At 39.3% G+C, this 22,453-nt stretch overlaps 1 protein-coding gene across 1 annotated transcript in view; it reads left to right on the forward strand.

The window, feature by feature from the left end:
- ZYG11B (zyg-11 family member B, cell cycle regulator) overlaps window positions 1-22,453 on the forward strand; it is an 87,127-nt gene that overhangs the window by 31,130 nt on the left and 33,544 nt on the right. The window contains exons 3-6 of the mRNA XM_008580674.1: window positions 5,873-6,627; window positions 11,838-11,978; window positions 16,382-16,558; window positions 20,955-21,019. Coding sequence (XP_008578896.1) covers window positions 5,873-6,627; window positions 11,838-11,978; window positions 16,382-16,558; window positions 20,955-21,019 — 1,138 coding nt within the window. The remainder of the gene's footprint in view (window positions 1-5,872; window positions 6,628-11,837; window positions 11,979-16,381; window positions 16,559-20,954; window positions 21,020-22,453) is intronic.

Raw genomic sequence — 22,453 nt, forward strand, 5'->3', positions numbered from 1 at the left:
GGGGTGTTTTTTTTTTTTTTTTTTTTTTTTTTTTGTCCTTTTTGGGACCGGCCGCACCGCGCTCAGCCAGTGAGTGCACCTGTCATCCCTATACAGGATCCAACCCCGCGGTGGGAGTGCTGCCGCGCTCCCAGCGCCGCACTCTCCCGAGTGCGCCACGGGCTCGGCCCTGGAGAGTCATTGTTGTGTATATAGTTCATTTCTTTTTATTGCTGAATAGTATTTTGCGGTATAGAGTATATTCATTCACTGAAGGACATCTGGTTGTTTCCAGTTTTTAGCTATTATAAGTAAAGCTGGTATAATCATTCATTTACAGGTTTTGCGTGAACATAAGTTTTAATTTCTCTGGGACAAATGCCCAGGAGTGCAATTGCTAGTTTGTACAGTATTAGCATATTCAGCTTTTATGAAACTGCCAAACTGTTTTCCAGAGTGGGAATACTGTTTTGTACTCACACCAGCAATGTATGTGTGACCCAGTTTCTTCACATCTTTCCCAGCATTTGGTGTTTGTATTAGTCCATTTTTGTTGCTTATAACAAAATATCTGAAACTGGGTAATTTACAAAGAAAAACAAAATTTATCGCTTACAGTTTCTAAGTCTGGGAAGTCCGAAGTCCATCTGGTGGTGGCGACAGTGACCCAGTGGTCTAACATTGCGAGATCATGGAAGCAGAGAGAGAGAGGAAGATAGACTCTCCTCTTTTAAAGCTCTCAGAACCACACTGGTGTCCACCCTTTTTAATCCATTCACTACTGCACAGTCCTGCAGTCCAATCACCTCTTCAAGCTTCCACCTTTCAATTACCGTAATAGGTTTTCCCACCCTCTTAACAGTCACAATGGGGGCTAAGTGTCTAATACATAAAACTTGGAGGACACAGTTCAAGTTTCAGGGAGTTTTGGGGCTACATAATTCAATCCACTACAGTGTTATTACTATTTTTTGAGTTATTCTGATAAGTTATTTTAATTTGCATTTCCCTAATGGCTCATGATGTTGAACATATATTTACATTGGCTTATTTGATGAAATGTTTGTTCATGTCTTTTGCCAGTTTTCTGATTGGATTGCTATTTTTAACCTATTGACTTTTGAGAGTTCTTGATGTTTTCTTGATACTAGTCCTTTGTCAGATATGTGGTTTGCTTTTCTTCCACTCTGTGGCTTTCTTTTTCATCCTCCCAGAAAGATCTTTTGCAAAGCAGAAGTTTTTAATTTTGGTGAAGTTCAAGTTATCAGTTTTTCCTCTTGTGGATTATGTTTTTTGTATCAAGTATAAGATCCCTTTGCCTAGCCTTATATCTCAAAGATTTTCTTCTGTTTATTTCTTTTTTTTGGCAGCTGGCCAGTAGGGGGATCTGAACCCTTAACCTTGGTGTTATAGCACTGCACTCTAAATAACTGAGCTGACTGGCTAGTCTTCTTCTATTTTTTCCTAAAAGTTTATAGCTTTACATTGTACATGAAAGTTTATGATTCATATTTAGTTAATTTTTGTATAAGGTAGAAGACTTAGGTATGTTTCATTGTTTTACCTGTGGATGTCTAATTGTTCTAGCACCCATTTGTTGAAAAGCTATTTTTTTCTCCATTTCAATTGCTTTTGTATTTTTGTCAAAAATCAGTTGGGTGCATTTGTATGGATTTATTTCAAGATCCTCTATTCTGTTCCATTGATCTATGTGCCTGTCCCCTCTCCAGTACCACACAGTCTTGATTATGGTAGTTATATAATCATTCTTGACATTGGTTAGAGTGATTCCTCTCACTTTGTTCTTTTTCAAAATTTTTTTTAGCTATTCTAGTTCTTTTACCTTTCTGTGAATTTTATAATATATCTATTAAAAAAATCTTACTTTGATTTTTATAGGAAATACATTAAACCTGTATATCAATTTGAGGAAAATTGGCATCTTTTGTCAATGTTGAGACTTCTTTATTTTTTTTTAAAAAGATGACTGGTAAGGGGATCTTAACCCTTGACTTGGTGTTGTCAGCACCACGCTCAGACAGTGAGCGAACCGGCCCATCCCTATATGGGATCCGAACCCGTGGCCTTGGTGTTATCAGCACCGCACTCTCCCGAGTGAGCCACAGGCCGGCCCCAAGTCTTCTAATCCATGAATATGTTATGTTTTTCTACTTATTTAGATATCCTTTGATTAATTTCATCAGTGTTTTATGGTTTTCAACATACAAGTCCCATTTTACTATACTTACACCTAAGTATATTAATTCCTTTTGAGTGGCTGTAAATGTTATTGTATTTTGAATTTTGGTGTCCATATTTTCATTGCTAGTATATAAAAACACAATTGATTTTGTATGTTTATCTTGTATCCTGCAACCATGCTGAACTTACTTATTAGTGATAGCAGTTGTGGATTTTTGGTAGAGTCCTTGAGATTTTTATTTTGTCATAAATGGTTATTGAATTTTGTCAAGTGCTTTTTCTGCATCTACAGATATTCATGTAATCGGCAAATACAGACTTTTTTTCTTCCTTTCTTATTTGTATGTCTTTTATTTCCTTTTCTAGCCTTATTGCACTGCGTAGAACTTCCAGCCCCAAGTTGAAAAAAAGTGGTGAGAGCAGACATCCTTGCCTTGTTTTTTGGTAGCTGGCCAGTATGGGGGATCTGAATTATGTCTTTTATTTCCTTTTCTAGCCTTATTGCACTGCGTAGAACTTCCAGCCCCAAGTTGAAAAAGAGTGGTGAGAGCAGACATCCTTGCCTTGTTTTTTGGTAGCTGGCCAGTATGGGGGATCTGAATGTTTGACCTTGGTATTGTCGACACCGCGTTCTAACTAACTGAGCTAACCTTACCAGTAATAAGTGATTTTTTTTTTATTAAAACCAGGACATTTTGGGTATTATATTATGAGACTCTTTTCTTTTAGTTTGTGTCTCTGATCCCACTCCAGCCCTGGAAGGCAGGAGCACTGCCTCATTACTGCCAGATTGGGATAGATGTTCTGTACTTGGCTTCTGTGAAACACACAAGGTGGGGGACTCCTCATTACTGCTCTGTAGGGGTTGGAATTCTGGCTCTCCACTAGGACTCTACTGATACATTCCTAGCTGAGAGGGGTATGAGTGTGCCATTTCTGCTTCTCAGTTGACACTGTTGGCATTTGTCATTCCTGTTGTGCATTGTGAAAGTCCTGACTTTCCACTAGGCTCCCTATGATGCCGTGTCAGCAGGGAGGGCACAGAGAGCCTCATTACTGCCAGATGTGTGTGAAAGTCCTGGCTCCCCACTGGACATAATAGGGTAGGAGGTGGTTCTCGTTCTTACCACCAGGTGGGAATGAAAGTTCTGGCCCCCTACTCAGCCTTCTCTACCACTTCTCTTGTGGGTAGATTTGGGCAAATAGTTACAGACTGGTGAGGGTGGAAATCTATGTTCCTCTTGGCATTTAATGACATGGGTGGGAGTGGGGTCACAGTTTTTTCTGTGGTGTTTGGCTGAAGTAGAGCAGTTACTATCTAAAAGTTTCCCATCTTGCTAGGCTGTGCCTTTCCTGGTAATTTGACAAAAGTGAGCAGATTTTTGGGGGGCTTTTTTCATCCTGTGCTCATTGGTGTTTCTGTGTTGCTGGCTTTTTCAACTTTAGATCTGGGATATATGACTAGGAAAAAACCCAGGAACTCCACCATGGTGTTTCTTGGGTTCCAAGGTCCCTGGCTGATCTGCTTTCTTCTCTTTACCTTTCAGAGTGGTCTAGCCCCAGCTCATCTTCCCAGCCTCATTTCTTGTCTCTCCATTTGCATATTTATATCCCCAGAAATGCACCTCATTCTCACTCACATCTAAGTCTTTACCTATGTTCTTGTTCCCCTCTTTACCAGAGAAACAGCTTATGACTTTAGCTGTTTCTTATGTTCAAATAATGTAGAACTACTTGCCATTTTCCAGCGATGTGATGTTCTATCACATCTTTAAGACTTTGTTTATCCTATATATTCTGACTTTAATATCTCTCATCTTCTTTGGACATCTTTGAATTCTTCCATCATCTTTGAAGGCCTTAATACAAGATCACTTCTTCCATTGGCTCAGATCTCCAGTCATGATGGATTACTTCCTTTTCTTTGCTTTCATGGTACTTTATATTGGGCACTGGTATACCATATATCTCATTTTGTTATGGTTGTTTGTGTCTTTTTTACTTTATAGAATTATGAATTCTTTGAGTATAGGGGCATATCTTTTTTCTTTGTATTTACAACATTTAGTAGTGCTTGACATACAGTAATTATTTAATCACTGATTAATGGATGGAACTCCACCGTGAAATTTACTCCCCTAAGATAGAATTCAGGTAGTCTGAAAGGCTGCCTCTAGAACAGCACTGTCCAATAAAAATATGATTTTAAATTTACTAGTGGCCACATTAAAAATGGAAAAAGGAACAGGTGAAACTAACTTTAATAATTTTAATTTAACCCAATATATCCAAAATATTATCAACATCAATATAAAATATTATTGAGATATTTTACTTTTTTTTCTGTTAAGTCTTCAAAATCTGGTGTATATTTTACACTTATAGCTTACCTCAGTTTGTACTAGCTGCTTTTTAAGTGCTCAATAGCTGTGTGTGGCTAGTGGCTACTGTAATAGACAGCATAGCTCTAGAATAATAGGGTTCTTAATACATAATTAGTCCTTTTTGTCCAGTATAGCAGATTTTGTAAAGGTTTTCCTTGATTTTAACTGTTTAATGATAATTAAGTCTGCAAGCTCCATTAGGAATAGTGCTCCCTTTGAAAAACACTTTATTTCTAATTTAAGGGTGGCTGGTTGGCAGCCTGATCTACATCTTTAGTGTGGGCCAGCTAAGGTACCACTTAGAGTCTCTTGACTTCAGGCTGTTTATTTACCTGGCCCCAACTGCTCGTTCACCCCATACTGTTCTTAGACTTCCTATTATTGGCGGAACTGTTACTTCTTTCACAGTAAATGCTGATTAGATTATGGGTGATATTGCTGAGATGTGGCTCCAAAGTATCATGTACTTGTGGCACTATTGGTTGGTAGACAGGTAGATCTCTAAGGGACTTCAAGTAGTTACTGTATCTACTTTATTTGCATTCATCTGACAGGGAGGGACTATAACTGCTAGATCCTTTTACTGAGACTTCAAATCTGGCTAGTGGCTTAATAATGAATTATAGGCATTATATATGTGCTAAATATATTATGTGTATATGTATTTGTATGTATAATAATGTATTATAATGAATTTAAAGGATAGGCTAGAAATGCATTGGTAACAAATTAAATAGCTTAACACAACGTTTATACCTCACTCATGGTATATAAATTCTGCAAGTCCATAGAGGGTTCTGCTCCATGGTCACCCTAGGATCCAGACTCAAGGAGGCTGCACCCTCATAAAGCTGTACTCCCTAGAACTTGAAGCCTCCTTGTTTATTATAACAGAAGATAGTATGGAAAAATCATGTGCTGGCTCTTACGTACTTTAGCCTACAGCCCATTGGCCAGAACTAGGCACATGGCCCCATCTAACTCCGGGAAGTACTGGGAGATGTAGCTTTCTATGTGTCTAATAAGTTGAGGAGAACCAGGTATTAGTGGATATCAGTAATGTTTACCACCGTCCTGATTCTGCCGCTTACTAGCTCTGTGATCTTGGAAAGCTACTTTCTGAGCCCCAGTTTACTCATCTATAAATTGTGGATAATAATATCCTCACCTCACTGAATTGCTGTGATTATCAAATGAGTGACTGTTACATGAGAATGCTTTGGAAATATGAAGTTTGATATGGAAATTTTAGCTATTTTTCTCTACTGTTTTTTTTTTAAGTTAAAGTACTGTTTGTTTTTCTCCAGGTCTACTAAATGATGGAACTGTGGGTATTTTTAGGGGCAACCAGATGCGCTTAAAGCGTGCTTGCATTCGCAAAGCAAAGATCTCTGCTGTTGCTTTCCGGAAAGCCTTCTGCCACCACAAGTTAGTGGAACTTGATGCCACAGGTGTGAATGCTGACATCACGATTACAGACATTATTAGTGGGCTTGGCAGTAACAAATGGATCCAGCAAAATCTCCAGTGCCTAGTGCTGAACTCATTAACTCTCTCCCTCGAGGATCCTTATGAGCGGTGCTTCAGCAGGCTTTCTGGCCTTAGAGCTTTAAGCATCACCAATGTTCTCTTTTACAATGAAGACCTGGCTGAAGTTGCCTCTTTGCCAAGATTAGAGAGCCTCGATATTTCTAACACCTCAATCACAGACATCACTGCTCTGCTGGCCTGCAAAGATCGACTCAAGTCTCTAACCATGCACCACTTGAAATGTTTAAAAATGACAACTACTCAGATACTGGATGTTGTTCGGGAACTAAAATATCTGAATCATCTTGATATCTCAGATGATAAACAGTTTACATCAGACATAGCTCTTCGCTTATTAGAACAAAAGGACATCCTACCCAATCTTGTCTCCCTGGATGTTTCTGGAAGAAAGCATGTGACAGATAAAGCTGTTGAAGCCTTTATACAACAACGGCCCAGCATGCAGTTTGTAGGTTTGCTGGCTACTGATGCTGGTTACTCTGAATTCCTCACAGGCGAAGGATATTTGAAGGTTAGACTTTTTAAATGTGTTATTTTGTCAGGCTGACCAATGTCTGAGTATTATAAGTCTCTGTTAAGATGAATATATAGGGCCGGCCCGGTGGCGCACTGGAGAGTGCGACGCTTGGGAGCGCGGCGGCACTCCCTCCGAGGGTTCGGATCCCATGTGGAGACCGGTTCCCGCTCACTGGCTGAGCGCGGTGCGGGCGCAACACCGAGGGTTGCGATCCCGTTGCTGGTCAGTAAAAAAAAGACAAAAAGGAAAAAAAAAAAAGATGAATATATAATAACAAATGAAACGCATTCGTGAAGCAGGGCATTGTATAGTGGAAAGTCTTGCTTTAGAGTCAGAGTCCTAATTAAAATCCCATCTTACTTGCTTCATGATCCAGAGCATGCTGTGATGTAACTTCTTTAAGTTTCCATTTCCTTATTTGTAAAATAGTTATCATTTCTACCTTACAGAATTCTTCTGAAGATTAATAATTATATATGTAAAATGCAAATCATGTAGTAGGTCCTGGATAAATAATAATAAGTCTTGTTATGATGATAATGTATAGATATTTTGAACTATTTTAACATACCATTTCTAATGGATTACTTCAGGGAAACTAGGGATACCCCTTTGTTGAATTGAATGCCTAATGGATGGGAGATTAAGTTCTATGAGGAGATCTCTACTGTAGACATGATAAAATTTTGCTTTTCTTAATGTTTCTTATACCTAATGGTTTAAATTTAGTTTAACAAACATCAGTTGGACTTGGTACAGCTTGGGATTCAGAGATGAAGAAGATACAGGATCTGACTCCAAGGAGCTTAGTCTGGTGGGAGTGGTGATGATATGATCACATATATTAATATATTTATATATATGAGGGTACTTCAAAAAGTTCATTGAAAAATAGAATTGAAAGATATTACGAATCCTTCCATGAACTTTTTGAAGTACTCTTGTACTTGTGTGTGTGTGTGTGTGTGCTTTAAACTGTATAGACTGAGAATCTAGAAGATACACAGTACTACAGATGAGAGTGTTTAACAGAAAGACCTGACTTAGTTTAAGGTTTCTCTCAGGGAATGATGAATGAGTGGAGATCTTAAGGGTCAGTGGCTTGGTAGACAGCATTACAGGTGGAGAGAATAATATGTACAAGGGCCCGTATAGTAGGAAGAGAGGTGGGACTCAGGCATCAGTATTTTTTAGAGCTCCTTAGGTGATTGCAATGTCCAACCAAAGTTGAGAATCACTGTTTTTTTTTTTTTTTCCTTTTTGTCCTTTTTTACTGACCGGTAACGGGATCACAACCCTCGGTGTTGCGCCCGCACCGTGCTCAGCCAGTGAGCGGGAACTGGTCTCCACATGGGATCCGAACCCTCAGCGGGAGCGCCGCCGCGCTCCCAAGCAGCACACTCTCCAGTGCGCCACCGGGCCGGCCCGAGAATCATTGTTTTAAAATAATTTTTTTAAAATAGAGATCATTAGAACTTTGCCTTTCATTCAGAGATGAACAGAAATTTTGTTGTTGTAGTTGTTTTGGGGGTTTTTTTTGGCAGCTGGCTGGTATGGGGATCTCAACCCTTCACCTTGCTATTACAGTACCATGGTCTAGGGCCGGCCTGGAGGCGCACTGCGCTAGTGCGCCGCTTGGGAAGCGCGGCAGCGCTCCCGTCAAGGGTTCGGATCCCACGTACAGACCGGTTCCCGCTCACTGGCTGAGCGAGGCGCGGGGGCAACACCGAGGGTTGCGATCCCGTTGCCGGTCGCTGTCCGGTACGGGGGCGACACTGAGGGTTGCGATCCGTTGCCGGACACGGAAAAAAGACAAAATAAATAAATAAATAAATAAATAAATAAATAAATAAATAAATAAATAAATAAATAACTGAGATAACCAGCCAGCCCCCAATGAACAGAAATTCATGTTCCTTTTAAATTATTTGTTTGGGGGGGGGGGGCAGGGCTAAATTAAATAAATAAATAAATAAATAAATAAATAAATAAATAGTTTGACTACCAACTTGAGAGCTGAAAAATGATATATCATTTTAATGGAGGAGAGCTAAAATTGCCATGTCTCCTTTTTTGCAATTGTCCAATTTAACAAAATTGTTGAAAACCTTGTCTGAAATGATTATTTCAGTATTGTGTTGCTTTAGATTAGTTTCGATGGGCTTTTTGGCTTCATGTGCCTCAGTTTTTTTGTTGATGCTAAAGGATGCAAGAAATGGAATCAGTTTAACTCTCCAGTACTTATTGGTACTCTGAGTAGGTGGTTATAAGAACAAATAATTTGTTTATTGCGCTTCCATATGTATTGTTTATTTTGGTCCTTTGGCTCTGTGAGGGAAGTATTGTCCTCAGCAAGAGGAAATGGCTTTCTTAAGAGTCAACCAGCTTGTACAGAGCCTGCCCTTGTACCCTTGATCTATTTGATACCAAAGCCTGTTTCCTTTCCACTGCACTTCACTGCCTCTATTTGAGTATCTTAGTTCTGCCCTTTCCTCTCAGTTTCTAGTCCCACCACAGATAGTTTATTATAGAATTTCCAACTCTATCATTGCTATTTCCCCACCCAATTTCTCTTCTGTCACCATCAGTTTCCTGAACTTTATACTTCTCCACAACTAGAATTCTTATGTTTGTTGGCCACCTCATTCCCAGACTTAGGTTACCTACTAAGCTGTGGCTCCCAGCTCCTGAGAACACTAGAAATCTGCTAGACCCAATGTTAGTTCTCAGTCTTCATCTTATTTGACCTAAAGTGATATTTGACATAGTTGATCTTGCCTTTCTCCTTGAAATACCTTTTTTTTCTTTTTTTAACTTAGCTTCCAGGATATCACAGTTGTCTTTTTTATTTTTTTCCTACTTGTCTTGCTACTTAGTCTTAATTTTCTTTATTGGTTCTTCCTCATCTTCCAAGCCTCTAAATGTTGAAGTGTTCTGTACCTCAGTCCTTAAACTTATGTGCTGATGACTTCTAAATTTTTATCTTTACCTTAGACCTTGCCCTTGAACTCAGGCTCCTATATTGAACTACAGTAATCAACATGCAGTGAAGATACGTAAAAGGGTTTTGAGCCAGAGGAGTTGGTTCGTTTAAAAAAAATTTTTACTAAGTACTTTCTAAAGATGTCTGAATTCGTATATCTGCTCTTGAGGTATTCTAGTGTAGTGGAAGAGAGACAGACAAATTTAAAAATAGCTTTAATCTAGTGTGAGAGATGCTGTAGAGTTATGTACAGAGTGCTATGACAGTTTGTCCTTAGATATAAATCATAGTTTTTTTTTTGTTTTTTTAAAAAGATGGCCGGTAAGGGGATCTTAACCATTGACTTGGTGTTGTCAGCACCACGCTCACCCAAGTGAGCCAACCAGCCATCCCTATATGGGATCCGAACCCGTGGCCTTGGTGTTATCAGCACCACACTTCCAAGTGAGCCACGGGCCAGCCCTGGTATATAGCCTTCAATATGGAAAGAACTATTGATTTTTGTGCTCTACAATACCTGATGATGAATATAAAGCCAAAAAGATATATAAAATTTGTACTTATTTTCTGTGACATTTTCTAGATTAAGCTAAGCCTGATGTCCACAAAGAATGATATCTATAATCATAAAGGCAAGGGATCCAAGTGAGCCACGGGCCAGCCCCTATAAATTGTAGTTTTAATCCATACTATATATTATTAATAGGCTTAATTTAATGGTTAAAGACAGTTTCTCTATTTTAAACTGTTTGCAAAAACTAGTACATATTAACACTTATTTTTTCAATCTAGTATATGAAATTGATTGAATTGAGGATGTTTATAGTTTGAGGAACCAAATTGCTTGATTTGAGGGTTTATCACAGGCTAAAGAAGTGTTGAATAAAACATACAGGCAGTGAAATTGACTTAAAGTATTTAACATTCTGGTAACAAAAGTTCTTTAATTTTATATTCAAAGATAACATGAGACTGTATTTCATAGAAGAGATTTGTAAAGTTGGAACCAACCAAATATGGGTAAATCAAGTCTGACTGAGATTATTATTATATGTTTTCCCTCTTACATCTTTTTCGTTTCACATTTTGATGTCTTTCTGAATCTGTAAGAAAAAGCTCAGCATGATTCCAAAAGAACTAAGTGGTTTAGGCTTGCTAATTAGCTCTGTTAGTTAGAGTGCAGCCTTGTAACACCAAGGTTAAAGGTTTGGATCCCCATACCAGCCAGCTGCCACAAAACAAAACAAAAGATCTGAACAGTTTGAAAAATCTTATTATTCAATAACTGATTATGTGAATATGTAGTCAAAATCAATTTGTATGTTTATATATTATACAAAATAGTTTGAGGTTAGCTGGTTAGCTCAGTTGGAGCATGGTGCTGATAACTCCAAGGTCCAGGGTTTGATATCTGTATATTTTAAGATAAGTATATTAACCTGTGTAAATGGGAAATTCCTAGATAGATTTAATTTTGAACAGAACCTCTTGATGCTGCATGGGAGTTTGATAAACCTGGGCAAATTAATCAATATATTTATTTGATGAATACTTACTGAGTGCTTATTCTGAGCCAAGCATGTAAAGGGACTTCAAAAAGTTTGTGGAAAAATGGAATTAAAAGATAATACCAGGGCTGGCCGATTAGCTCCATTGGTTAGATTACAGCATTATAACCCCAAGGTCATGGGTTCAGTTCCCTATACTGGCCAGCCACCAAAAAAATAACAAATAATAATAATAATAATAATACCTTTCTATGAGCTTTTTGAAGGTTCTCATAATGCTAGCAGTTGGGGCACGGTGGTGAATGGATTAGTCCTCGTAGGTGATTATGATAATGGTTACAAAAGAGATGTTTCATGGGGACCTGATTTAAATCAGTGGGTCAGGGAAAGCCTCTCTAAAGAAATGTCATTTAAATTGTATTAGCAAGGGTGAGTAGAAATTAGTCAGACAGAGAGGGTTCAGTCAGAGAGGACATTATATGTAATGGCTTTTTGCTGAGAAAGTGTTTGTTTCTAAGCCTATCTAATATACATCTCTTCAGGATGAATATACCTCTTTAGGGTGACTATTCTGGATGAGTTGGAAAGTAATCATTCCCATTTGTTTCAAGCCTTACATACCTGTCCTGGATGCCATATATACAACTGATGTTTAGACAGAGAAAGAGTGTTGAAAAGAATTCTAAAAGGTAATCTTTTGGCTGCATTCAAAGGTGTCTGGAGAAGCCAATGAAACTCAGATTGCAGAAGCATTGAAGCGGTACAGTGAACGGGCATTCTTTGTCCGGGAAGCTCTATTTCATCTTTTTAGCCTGACTCATGTGATGGAAAAAACAAAACCAGAAATTTTAAAGGTAAGAATAAGGAACTGGATATGAAATTTTGAAATTCTCTCGGTTAGATGATGATTTTGTGGAGAAAATTGGTGAAAACTGCATTTAGTCATTGATTTTTATTTGTAATGGGATTCATGATATGTGATTTCAGTTATTAGCCATAAATGAGAGAGGAGATAGTTGCATAGTGTTATTGAAGTTTTATAGTAGTCTCCTTAAGCAATATAAATGCCTTCCAGTGCATATTTTATTGCCTAAAACCAGCTACCACCATGATGTTTTATCACCAGCTACAGTAGAAAATGCAAGTATATGACTAGGATCAGGATACTGTATTGTATGTTAATCTTATACTGCTTCCCATAAAGGGTCTTTTTAGAAATACAGTATTGGAGGCTTGCTGGTTAGCTCAGTTGGTTCTGATAACCCCAAGGTCCAGGGTTTGATTCTTATACCAGCCAGCTTCCAAAAAAAAATAAAAGAAATACAATATTGGAATTCTATAAGGCAATTTTCCATGCCATTTATGAACCTCCTGTGCTTTTGTAACTGATTCACATTATTCCCTGATTAAGATATTTTAACCAAGACAGCCTTTGAAGGACAAGAAAGGAGATTCTTAATTTTATTGATCGCTTAGGGCAATGTTTATCAAAATGTGGTCCTTTGACCATTAGAAGTCTGGCATATTATTTATTTTTAAAAGCTTATTTCTGCTTATTAGATTCAGTTGGGCTAGATTAGGCACAGGAATCTGTATTTTAGTAAGCCTCCAAGATAATGCTTATGCACATTCAGTTTTGAAAACCAGTGAGTATAGGATTATATTATATTTGGTACCTCATTTAGTGGGCACAAAAATTCCAAGAGATAGGTTTTATCTTCTGTTTTACAGACTGTGAAACTGAGGGTCTGTGAGGTTAAGTAACAGTAAGTCAGTGATAGAGCCAGAATTGGTTGGACCCCCTAGATATCTTAAATTTTGAGAATGGGGTGCTTGGATAGGAACCAGTAACATTTTAGTTCCTAGGATATTATGCCCAACATCTGTCACTCCCTTCATATATACCTTCATATATACCAGATATTGGCATTTGGTATATACATTTTCTTTTTTGATTTTGGTTACTGTGAACCTGAACAACAAAAGACCAGATCTCTAGTCCTGATCTTCATTCATTCATTTATTCAGAGAGAAATTAAAGAATATAGGCAATTCCTGTAAGGAATTATACTGCAAAGGGAAGCAAAAATAATACCACTGAGGAAGTGGTATTAGAAGATACTTTTTTTTTAATTGAATCATAATTGATTATACATATTTTGGGGGTTTGAAGGTGACGTATGTTGATCAAATCAATATCATTAGCATATACATTATTACAGACTGTACTTATTCTTTATGCCCCTTATCTAATCTCTCCCCATCCCCCTCTCCGTCCCCCCTCCCACCTCTAATAACACTAGATTTCTTCTCTCCTTAGAGTAATGGTTACTCTGTTGATTTGTTGCCTAGATGATCTGTCCAATGCTGAGATGTATGTTCAGGTCCCTTACTATTATCATAGAGTAGATTCTTCTTCCGTCATGCTGGAATGGTCTTTGTGGAGAGAGTCATCCTCTTCTTTTCTTTGGTCTCTGCTGGTGACTCCCCTTACATCAATGTGCTTGAGTGGCTGGTTGGCCATCTACATGGTGGTTGTGGCGTCTAGCTGCTTTTGCAGCAGCTATGGCTATTGTTGTGGATGTGGTGGGCCACCCACATGTAATTGGTGTTTTTGGCATGCTCCTTGCATGGTTGCAGGAGGAGAGGTTGGTCCGCAGATCCATGCCTCAGGACCCTGGGTGAGCCCTGTGGTGGCAGCAGCGTGCCTGGTTGCGGGAGGAGGGGTTGGTCCCCAGATCCTTGCCGCAGGACCCCAGGTGGGCCCCATGGCAGTGGCAGTGTGCTTGGTTACAGGAGGAGGGGTCAGTCCTTGGTTCCATGCCTCAGGACCCTGGGCTGGCCCCATGGCAGTGGCAGTGTGCCTGGTTGTGGGAGGAGGGGTTGGTCCCTGGCTCCATCTGTTTTTACATTCTAAGATGTTGTTGTGGATCAGTTGGGTGGGAGGGGGAGAGGGAAAGAGGGAAGGAAATAGGGTGCAAGAAGAATGAAGGAGAGGGGGTGTGATTGAGGCCTGTGGCACCCCCCTCATTCCTGCAGGGGAGACCAGGGGGCTTCTGGTGGTGACTTGGTTGTTGCTGGGCTGAATGCAGATGTCGGGGGGTGTGGCTGAAGCCCTCAGCCCCACACTTCCTTAGCTCGGGAGCCTGGGGCGCTTCCTGCGGCAGCTTGGTGTTCATCACTGGCCTGGTTGCAGGTGTCAGGAGGGCATTGGCTGAGGCCCCTGACCCTCCCTGCTCCCTGGCTTGGGTGCACAGGGGGCTTCCGGTCCTTCTAAGTTTTATAGGTGTTCTTTGTATAGTTCTTTCTAACTATAACACACTAGTTAATATCAAACTTTGTCTCTGGTCTGCGGGTATTTTGTTTTTTCTTTTAGTTCTGTGTTGGATTATCCTCTGTTCCCACCACTTAAACTCTGCACTGAAACTAATCTGTTGTCCTTTGGTTACTTCTAAAATGGGGAAACTTCCTGTGGGGAGCAGCACTTGAACCCTGTGGTTGAGCTAAATTGCTACTTTGCTGCTGATTCCCTGGGGAAGGCTTTTTGGGGTATTTTGTTTTTTCTTTTAGTTCTGTGTTGGATTATCCTCTGTTCCCACCACTTAAACTCTGAACTGAAACTAATCTGTTGTCCTTTGGTGACTTCTAAAATGGGGAAACTTCCTGTGGGGAGCAGCACTTGAACCCTGTGGTTGAGCTAAATTGCTACTTTGCTGCTGATTCCCTGGGGAAGGCTTTTTGTGCAGCTCAGGTTTTAATGGTTGACTTTGTAGGTACTCCCAGGTCTCGTGAGGTCCAGTATACCTGGGTTATATAGAAATTTTGGTATGGGCCTGTGTCTTTTTCCCGCAAACTGCTCACCCTGCAGTTCTGTATTCCTGACCAGTCTCCACTGAGTGGGCCTGCACTGATTGGGGGGCAGATCAGCTGTCCTTGCTATGCCTCAGTGTTTCCCCGGTGGGCCCGTCTCCCCCACCGCCTGCACTCCAAACACTTCCCATGGGATGGGCCGTGCTTCAGTCCTTGTGATGACTCACCAGCCTCTGAGCGGCTCCTTTTTTCAGTTGTTGTGGCTCCTTGCTCCTAGGTGGGTTCAAGGGAACACTGTTAGTGGTCTTGCTGGCCTGAGGGCCACCAAGGCCCTCTACTCCTCTGCCGCCTCCAAGCAACATCATAGGAAGGGCATAGTAGCAGCTTTTACCAGCTCTTGCTCCATGTGCTCACCAGATCCAGCCTTGAAGCAGCTGGGATTCGAAATGGTAGAAGTGGTCCTTTCTTTCTCTCATCGTGGTTTTGCCTGCCTTCATGCATTCCGTAGGTCTCTCCTTCTCTTCCCCTGAGCTCTAGAGGCCCCAGTTTGGCTGTTGTTGCGTTTTCATAGTTGTAAATTTGTTGATTTGTGGGAGAGAGTGACGCTTGGGACCGTCTAGTCCACCATCTTGACCAGAAGCCTTGTTTTGTTTTTTAAGATAGGAGAAATAATAGTTGTTTGTATGCTCATATGAGTGATCCAACACAGAATAAGAAACTGATGTAGGAATGAGAAGGGAAAATAGCTGAAATGATGTCCTGAGCACACAAGAAGGGAACTATCTATCATATAAAAGGAGGGATTTACTTTAGGGAGGAGCCCAAAAATCAGGAAGGTGGCATATGTATATATGTATGCTGGTAAGGGGGTAGTGAGAATCTGAAGTTCTTTTCTGGTTGCTTTAGTTTTCTTAGTGTAGTTGGAAACAATGTCTTTAGCTGATAGTGAGGAATGGGGAGGATTTGTTGGGGGTTGGAGGAGAGAGGAAATGGTGAGCAATTGTTGTCTAGGCCAGGGTGAAGTGAATGGATTTTATTGCACTTTGACTTCAGCAGTGTCTTCAAGGAACTAAATGTTGGGATTTGAGAATGAAGTTTGCTGCTGGTTTAGTCTATGCAAGTCAGTGAGAGTTTATTTACTGACTTCCATATAACAGTCACCATAATAGGTCTTGGAAATACAAAAACGAATTGCCTGTGTAGAAAAGATTCATTAGCAGAAGAATCAGACAGAAGAATCTCTAGATATGAACAACCAGACTACCTGCCTCAGCCAGGTGGGCAGGAACTATTTATGAATAATTGTTATGTCCTAGGGTCTTTGCACATGATGATGAAAAAGATACTTAAGACATCTTTGAGATTATTATAGATCAACAAAGTAATGTTGCTCTTTTTGGAGGGCTTATATTTATAAGGTGAATTAAGAGGACTAATTTTTTTCCAGCTTGTGGTTACTGGGATGAGAAACCACCCTATGAATTTGCCAGTGCAACTGGCTGCAAGCGCCTGTGTATTTAACTTAACCAAGCAGGATCTTGCTGCAGGAATGCCTGTTCGACTCCTGGCTGATGTGACCCATTTGCTGCTCAAAGCCATGGAACATTTTCCCAATCACCAGCAGGTGAGTGAGCATATGTGAATTTCCATTCAAATAGTCCTTTTAGTGTCTCCTTCTATCCATCTTCTGCCTCCATACAGTTCAATGAAATAGACCAAGTCTGGAAATTCAAATATTTTTGGAGGCTATACAGTAATAAATTTGTGGTATAACTGAGTGTAGGACATCAGAGAAGTGAACAATAAAAGAGTACCTTCCCTTGCTAAGAAGATTTAAATCCATATGTTGGGGAAATAGTGCAAGCCCTACAAAACTCATCTGCCACCTAGATCTTGAGTTTATGGATAATTTCAGCAAACAGGCACAGAGGATCTGTTTTGGGATAAGCACTATCAAATGCTGGGATACAAAAATGAATAAGACATGTCTGGCAGTTTGGTAGACCATATAACCTGTCCTGTCCTCAGGATGAATAATAAAAATGCTGCATGAATTATTTTTTAAGTCTTTTGAAATTGAGCAGTGAGTTGGCAAGTTAGTAAAAAATACCGAGAGGCCCAAAACCAAAACTAAGTAAAAATGGCAACCTAAATTGGTGAGTGGATTATTATAGCCAGCTTCCCTCATTGAGGGCATTTGCCAAACTAGATCAAATTTAGGCTTTGGTTTTTATGGTCTCAGGAAGCCGGGTAGATAGTAGAAGACAGACTCCTAGCATAAAGCTATAACCTTCTCCTCAAAGGAATACACCCTTAGTAAAAGGGAGCTATAAATAAATGTGCCTATGTTAGGGAAACAAGAGAACAAGCCCAAAGAAAGTAGAAGGAAGAAAATAATAAAGGTGAAAGTACAAATGAAATAAAAAACAAATGTACCATTGGATTAGAGAGGATCAATAATGCCAAGAATTAATTCTTTGAACATATTTAATAATATTGAAAAATCACTAGCAAAATTGCTCAACGAAAAATGAGAGAAGATGCAAATAAACAACATTAGGAAATGCAGGTGGGAGGAAATGGGGACTGACTGTAATGGGTATGAAGTCTCCTTTTGGGGTGATGAAAACGTTCTAAAATTGATGTGATGGTTGCACAATTCTGCAAATACACTAAAATCCATTGAATTGTATGCTTTAAATAGGTGAATTATATCTCAATAAGCTGTATGTATTTTAAAAAGAATGTTCACAATAACACTATTTGTAATAACAAATCAGAAACACCAAATGTCCATGAGCCTGGGTTTAGTCATGCAACAGAATATTTAAAAGCAGTGAATGCTGAATGAATTACAACTCCAGACTGCAACCTAGATCAATCTCAGTTACAAATTGGGTGTAAAAAATCACAGAAGAGTACATACATGTGATTCCACTTACTTACATTTCAAAAACTTGCAAAACTATGCAGTACATTATTTAGGGATATAAATATGTGTTTAAAAAAAAAAGCAGGGCTGGCCCGGTGGCGCACTGCTACAGTGCACAGCTTGGGAGTGCAGCGGCGCTCGCACCGAGGGTTCGGATCCCACATACAGACCGGCCGCTCGCTGGCTGAGCGAGGTGCGGACGCAACACCAAGGGTTGTGATCCCGTTGCTGGTCCCGGTCCGGTGCGGGTGCGACACTGAGGGTTGCGATCCGTTGCCGGTCACGAAAAAAGACAAAAAGGAAAAAAAAAAAAAAAAAAAAAAAAAAGCAAGGTGGGGAGGGACGGGGGCAAATGAGGAATTAGTCAGGGGACACAAAGAATGATTGCATATTGTAATGATGAATAAGCTAACTATGCTGATCTAACCACCACACATTGTACACAATTATTGCAAATCAACATTGTACCCCACATGTATGTATAATAAAAAAATAAATAAATAAATAAAATTTTAAAAATTGTTTAAAAAGCAAGAGACTGTTAAACCCAAAATTCAGGCTAATTTCTCTCAGGGGAAATGAGAGGGAATAGGGGGGGCAAACAGGATTTGCTAATGGTGCTATGAGTGATATATTCTTTTTCTTAAACGGGGTGGTAGGGACATAGATATTCATCGTGTTATTTCTTTCTACTCAAAGTGTGTTCTGCTAACCAGCTATGTTGGCATCTCCTGAAAGCTAGTTAGTAATGTACAATCTCAAGCCTATCCCAAACCTACTGAATCATTTTATAAGGAATCCGCAGGTGATTCGTATACACATTAAAGTTTGAGAAGCACTGCTTTTTCGCCTACATACATTTTGTAAATTTTTTATTTAGTAAAAGTATTTAAAATTGACTCAATTAGGCTGACTGATAGGCTCAGTTGGTTAGAGCATGGTGCTAATAATGCCGAGGTATGGGGTTCAATCCCTGTAACAGCCAGCCACCAAAAAAAGAAATGACTCAAAAAAAAAGTCCTTAAAACTCACCAATTAGTTGAAAAGTTGCATATACTATTAGCTATTATGTAAATTCTCTTCAGCTATTTGAACTAATTACCACAGAAACTTGAGAATGATTAATTCTGCCAGTGGGATTGGTGTATAGACAAAGGTACTGGGCAAGACTTCAAAGAGGAGGTGATATTTGCATCACGTCTCCTAAAATGGATAGGATTTCACGTGGGGGAAAAGCAGAGAAGAGCAGAAAAGCAGTGGGACCTATATGTGAACATGCAGGGCATTCCAGGAAGGGCCAGCTGCTTGTGACTCCAGTGTAGGAAGGGCAGTGTAGGATAAGGCCAGTAATATCCAGAGTGGGGCCAGATTGGGGCCAGATTTGGTGAATGTCAGCATAGAAAATTCTTGAATATTTGCATAGTTAATGCTCTAGCACCAAAAATCAAAACTCTAGCTGGGCAGAACTTGAAGATTACAGCAAAAGTTTTCATCTTTTCGTTATTTGCATGTGGTGCTTTTCAGAGGCAGTAAAGCAACAGATCCAGTGAAACTTACCTTCTGTTACCAACTTAGCCATTAGTTCCGTTAAGCTTAGTGTCTCCTTATTGAATTCATAATGTGTGCACCTGTGCTTAAGTTCTCTGCATCCAGACACAGGAGCACCTAAAATAGCATAGTGAGGCAAGTACTGAGGTAGAAATAAGTACTATTGGGAGCCCAGGAGAGGCATTTAGAACAATGTGAAAATTAGGAAGGCTTCCTCAAAGAGGTAATATCTTCCCTGAGCTGGATTGTGAAGGAAAATTAGGAGTGTTCCAGGTAAAGGAGGCAGAACGGGCTTTCTACACAGAGGTAACTGGAATAGCATTATTGCCTCTCTTATTTTGATGGATTCTGTACAAAATTATTGTGTTCATTTAGGGAGAGAAATGAAGAGAAAAGCGGTATGGGGGTAAGGTACTCCCTCACTCACTCATCTGCCAGCAAGCTATTCAGCTTTTATGGGAGTTAATTTGATCCTCAAGCAGATTCATTCGATTACCTTAACCATCTGTGGTGAATATAAAACTTCCTGAGAAACCCTCTTAATTAATTATACTTGTACCTGATTTGTTCCATATATCTGCCTGGGACTTCGTATTACTTTGTCCTTTCTGTGCCATTCCTTCTATTATATAATCTCTGTACATCTTCCATGAAGCAAATAGGATGTTGGTTTTATATCTGTTTTTCTACTTCTTGCAAGCTTTATGTAACCCATTAATCTGAGTTTTGCTTTTATGATTGAACTCCCTTATATTAAGTCTTATTTGGATAAGAGATCTTCCAACTACACACAGAAAGTATTTAAAAATATTAAAAAGCCAATTTTTCCAAATTCAAAAAATTAGTGGTATGCAATAGGACATTTTTTAAAACCCATACCTTAAATTTCTTATTTTGCCTTACTGGAATAACCTGAATCACCTCTCTGTGGTATACCTTTACTATGTGGATGAATGATTCATATTTTCATTTACTCTTAATTGTACTAGTCTAAGTTTTATTTGAAAGATAGAGCCAAGTCTGTCAGTCACTATTTAGAGGCCAATGTGTAGAATGCTAGTCCCAGGTACTCTAGGTTAGTCAGGCTGTCTTCAAAGCAAGCTGGCTTAAATTCCTTGATGGTATGTCACCAGACAAAACTTTTAGCTGTTGTTCGTTATCCTCTTCAAATCAAAAACACGACAAGTTTACTTCATTGGCCACCAGAAGGGAGGGAGATTAGTTGGAATTATCCTATTAGTATCCTATTTCTCATCTAATGGAAAAGACAAAACATGTGTCAGTAAACTTGTGCACTGGGAATCAGTCTTTCAACAGTACGTGGGCAGAGTGGAGGTGGTAAGAAGTAACGGGTGTGTTAGCTCAGAGCAGTTTTTAACACCAAGGTCAAGAGTTCAGATCCCCTTACTGACCAGCTGACAAAAATAAATAGAAGCAACTGATGTTATCAGTCTTCTTTTTTTTTTTTATAGACTACCTCTGGTTAAAAGATAACAAAGTGATATTTTACTGAGGATTTTTTTTCCCTTTGATTCTTTAGTTACAGAAGAATTGCCTCCTTTCACTGTGCAGTGACCGGATCCTTCAAGATGTTCCATTTAACAGGCAAGTGATAGCCCTGGAACTGAAAATGGGACAAAACAGAATTTTAGAAATCTGTCTTGGGTCATTTCTTACTTGTTAGGATATCTCTGATGTAAGATTAATTGAGTAGGTGGGATTGTGAGTTGCTTTATAGAATGTTAAATCTACTTTCCCTAATACAGTGTTTTAACATTCAAGATAGCAGATTGGCCTCTGTTTTCATAGCCCTTTGGTTAAGAATTTATATTGGTCATAGTTTTCATAATATTCACACATTATTGTGGGCTATCAGCATTATTATTGCCATTCAAAAGGTGGAGAAACAGGCAGAGAGATTCAGTGTCTTGCCCATGGTTTTGTTACTAATAACTGCAAAGCTAGAAAGACCGAGGTCTTCTAGTTCTAGGTCCAGTGTTCTTTTCTCTGTAACATACCTCTTATTATCATCATTTGGTAGCAAACTATGGAAGAAACTTTTTAAGCAGAGGTTAGGGGGGGCCATATAGCTGAATTCCATTAAGTATAAAGGGGTCCCTTGTTTCTTAAGATGTAATTTGGGAGTTAAAAAGTTTTTTTTTGTTTTATTATTTTAAAATACAATTTTTTAATGATGGCATTTTGAAAAGGAAAGTTATACTTAATGATTTAATGAAAAAGTATGTTTCTCAAGCAGCAGTTTTACTATGATCTGCTTTTATTTGGGTGACAGAGTCTACTGTTATCTGGCCTGGATAAGGAATGGGGTTTACCATTAATTATTTGAAATAATTTAGATAAAATATAACTATATGTTCTGATATAGTTTGCTAATTTTGTTTTATAAATATTGAGCCTCTGGACTGATCACTGCAAGTAAGTCAAAGGTAGGAAAGACTTACTCTCCTAAAGAAGATTATGTAAGCTGGCCCAGAGGTTGGCAAACATTTTCTTAAAAGAGCTAGATTGTAAATATTTTAGGCTTGTGGGCCATAGGGTCTTTGTTGTAACTACTTAACTCTGCCATTGTACCTCAAAAGCAGCCATAGACAATATGAGGGTACTTCAAAAAGTTCATGGAAAAATAGAATTAAAAGATAATGTGAATCTTTCCATGAACTTTTTGAAGACCCCTTGTGTATTAGTTCTCCAGAGAGACAGAATCAATAGGATATGTTATATATATATGAGAGGGGATTTGTTAGGGAATTGGCTCACACAATTGTGAAGAGAAGTCCCATGACAGGCCATCTGCAAGCTAGATGCTGGTAGTGTGGTCTAAGTACAAAGGCCTCAAAACCAGGGTAGCCGATGGTGTCCTTGTTCTAAGTCCTGGAACCCAAAGCTGAAAAGTCTCAAGTTCTAATGTCCAGGGACAAGAGAGAAGAGTGTATCCCAGCTCCAGTAGATAGAGAGATTCACCTTTTTTCTGTATTTTGTTCTCTCTGGGCCCCAGCGGATTGGATGGTGTATTGCTAA

This window comes from Galeopterus variegatus, unplaced genomic scaffold, assembly GCF_000696425.1.
Source record: "Galeopterus variegatus unplaced genomic scaffold, G_variegatus-3.0.2 Scaffold6, whole genome shotgun sequence".
NCBI classification, from domain to species: Eukaryota; Metazoa; Chordata; class Mammalia; order Dermoptera; family Cynocephalidae; genus Galeopterus; species Galeopterus variegatus.